Raw genomic sequence first — 2,891 nt, forward strand, 5'->3', positions numbered from 1 at the left:
ATTGAAAAAAATAATCAAATAAATCAAACTTAACTACAGCTATGAGGAATTTTACAAATATTATGAGATGTAATAATATACCCTTCTTTGTGTGTTTCTGATAGCAGATTTTCACTCCATAATATTGTTTTTGTAATATTGTATTATATTACAATTTTAAATTATATGATATTATATGATATTATATGATATTACATTATATTATATTATATATTGTAATATTGTGTTTTAATTTTGTTGAAGGGTTGGGTGTTGTTCTTGGACACTGAGAAGGTGTTTGTGATATGGACATATGATCTGGTTGCGTTAAAAAACACAATTTAATATTTTATTGACTACTATGAACTACATTTCCCAGAAGGCATTACTGGTCGCTACATCATAAACCTGCGCAGAGCTGAGCTGGCGTTAGAGAGGAGGTAAACACATCGGATTACTTCTTCTAAAGTTATCAATGAACGAAATGCGTTTTTAAACAAAATATATGTTTAATTGAGCCCAACTGTTTTATTTCTGTGATTATTTTATTCCTCCGATGAGCAGCATTTTTTTCTTTTCCGTGTGTTTTAGCTATATAGTTGATACGGTGCTACTCTGCTGTGCTAAAGCTAAGCTAGCTGTATTGAATAGGGGTTCAAACCTTGTGTTTCTCTCTCAGGTCTCCGTGAAATCCCCTCCGGTGGCTCTTTTCACCATGACTAAACTTCTGGAGTGGCTGTTCGGTGTGTCGGTCGTGGTCGCCGTCTGGGCTTTGGTCACCTTCGACCTGTTGGACCTAAGCCTGCCGCAGACCTACAGAGAGGTGGCCTGGCCCATGCCTCTGTATCTGCTGGTGTCATTCGGCTGCTACTCTCTGGCCACAGTGGGATACAGGGTGGCCACCTTCAATGACTGTGACGAGGCTGCGAAGGAGCTGCAGCAGCAGATAGTAGAAGCCAAAGAAGACTTGAAGAAAAGGGGCTTGAAGATGTAGAGCTAGGGAAAGGACTATGTAGAAACTTTTGAGAGACTGGGAGGGAAACATGGACCACCACTCTTCCCCCCTGTGTCTGCACTTGTTGGGTTCCGTGTGTCTCCTATTGAGGATCTTTTGAATGTGTAAATGTGGCTGAACTCTGAATGTACACTTCTCTCTATGTTGTTTCCAGCAGACATGATATGTACATCAATCATTTTTTTTGGAGTAATATTTACTTTTGTAGAATCTCACTCACTGTCATGTTAAAATTAGATATTGATCAGGCATGCCTTCAGTAATGAGACACGTCAGGTCTAATGGATGTTTTTTTGGGTCACTCAAAAATCATAACAGAGAAGTTTGAATCCTCTTTAAACGTTCATCATTGTCACTGTCACTTAAGGACCTCCACCACCACAACCTCTTTTTAAAGCAACTGAATGAGATTTGACTGTGTATGTACGTTTCTGTTTAAACTACACTGCATCAGGTCGTTTCACAAACTTGAACCAGATGAAAGAGACAGTGAAAACACATGTTGCAGTCTTTTTGTTGTTAACTGCACACACGTAACCCTCCATGGCACACTGTTAAATTCCACTGAGTTCATATCACTGCTACGCTAAACTGTCATCTGTAACCAGTTGCTGATCACTGTCATCAAATGAAACCCAAAGGTCACGTTGGAGCAATCTGACTAATGTCGGTTTTTCACTGGAAATTCTCAGATGCTTTCAATCTGCCTCCGCTTCAAAACAACACAGTGCGGACCTTGTCTGTGTCTGGAGACTGTTGCTCGTCAGTGTAAATGGACTAGATTTAATCTGTAAAGACGTGTACATTCCATTGTCCAATATCAGAACTGTGCCCTGCAGCTATTGCTGGGACCTAATTAAATTGAGTCTATTTTCTTCAGTTTTTCTGCCTACAAATGTGTATATATGTGTGTATGTGTGTGTAGGCTGGTTGGGGGTTTGGATAGGGCCAGGAGGTATGCAAGTATGTGCATGAGTGCTTGTATATATGATGCATTCCTTCTCCAAGCATAGCCCACATGGCTTTAGGGGCTTTATATCAACCGTTCAATGCCTCCCTCTGTGCAAGACACAGATCTCTTTTGTCCCATTTTCTAGTTAACGGCAGGAAATATACATTATGCAGCATTTCCTTTTCTTCCCTCACAGAGGTTTGTTCTAATCAGAAAATGTGAGCTAAGTATTTCGTTGTGAAGTAATCTGATGTTGGCAAGTACAGTTCCTTTGTGTGCGCCTTAAAAGACTGCCTATGCTCATTTTCGGCGAATCCCTGCTGTGCATAAACAAAGCATAGCCTGGCCAAAGGCATCATTATAGGGTTTCAAAAGCTCCCATAACTTCAGAACAAATGCAAAAGAGTTGGCAGTTCTCTTTGTGCAGGCTCTGCCTGTTGTGCCGTTTGGCTGTAGCCCCACCATGCCTTGCAACGCCACCCCCCCATGAATGTCTGCAAGCTGTTGCTAGAGCAGACTGGATGAAAGGCAACCTGTTATTTACCAGAAAACCTTCTACTCTGGCAATTACACCAAATGCTTTCCTCAGTAGGCAGCTATGTTCTTACTCGTAGCCACATGTGAAATAGTTAATCACTTCTGTTTGTTATCACTCTCCCCAAATTTAACTTAAAGACATCCATCTGTTCAATCTTTTTCTGCAGGATGTTGGACATAAGTATGAATCAGACTAAGCTCAACATATTATAGGCCATATAGTGCATGTGAACAGTGTGAGCATTTTTGTGCCTTTTCCATTTAATCCCTTATTTCAAACATACAGTACATAAGCTTCATCCCAGACATAGCCCATAGCATTTACATAATAGCTAGTGTAAGTAAGTGTAATCGGATGCATACTGAGTATGAAGGCTGACCCAACAGAAATGACCTCAAGCTTTTTTT

The 2,891-nt window shown here is 40.4% G+C and overlaps 1 protein-coding gene across 1 annotated transcript; it reads left to right on the forward strand.

Annotated features, from left to right (window-relative positions):
- The first annotated feature begins 380 nt into the window (after nucleotides 1-380).
- dpm3 (dolichyl-phosphate mannosyltransferase subunit 3, regulatory) lies at nucleotides 381-1,874 on the forward strand. Its single transcript, XM_062435600.1, has 2 exons — nucleotides 381-419; nucleotides 659-1,874. The coding sequence occupies exon 2, from the start codon at nucleotides 695-697 to the stop codon at nucleotides 971-973; it is 279 nt and encodes a 92-aa protein (XP_062291584.1). The 5' UTR covers nucleotides 381-419; nucleotides 659-694; the 3' UTR covers nucleotides 974-1,874.
- Nucleotides 1,875-2,891: the final 1,017 nt, after the last annotated feature.

Source organism: Scomber scombrus, chromosome 16 (assembly GCF_963691925.1).
Source record: "Scomber scombrus chromosome 16, fScoSco1.1, whole genome shotgun sequence".
Taxonomy (NCBI): Eukaryota; Metazoa; Chordata; class Actinopteri; order Scombriformes; family Scombridae; genus Scomber; species Scomber scombrus.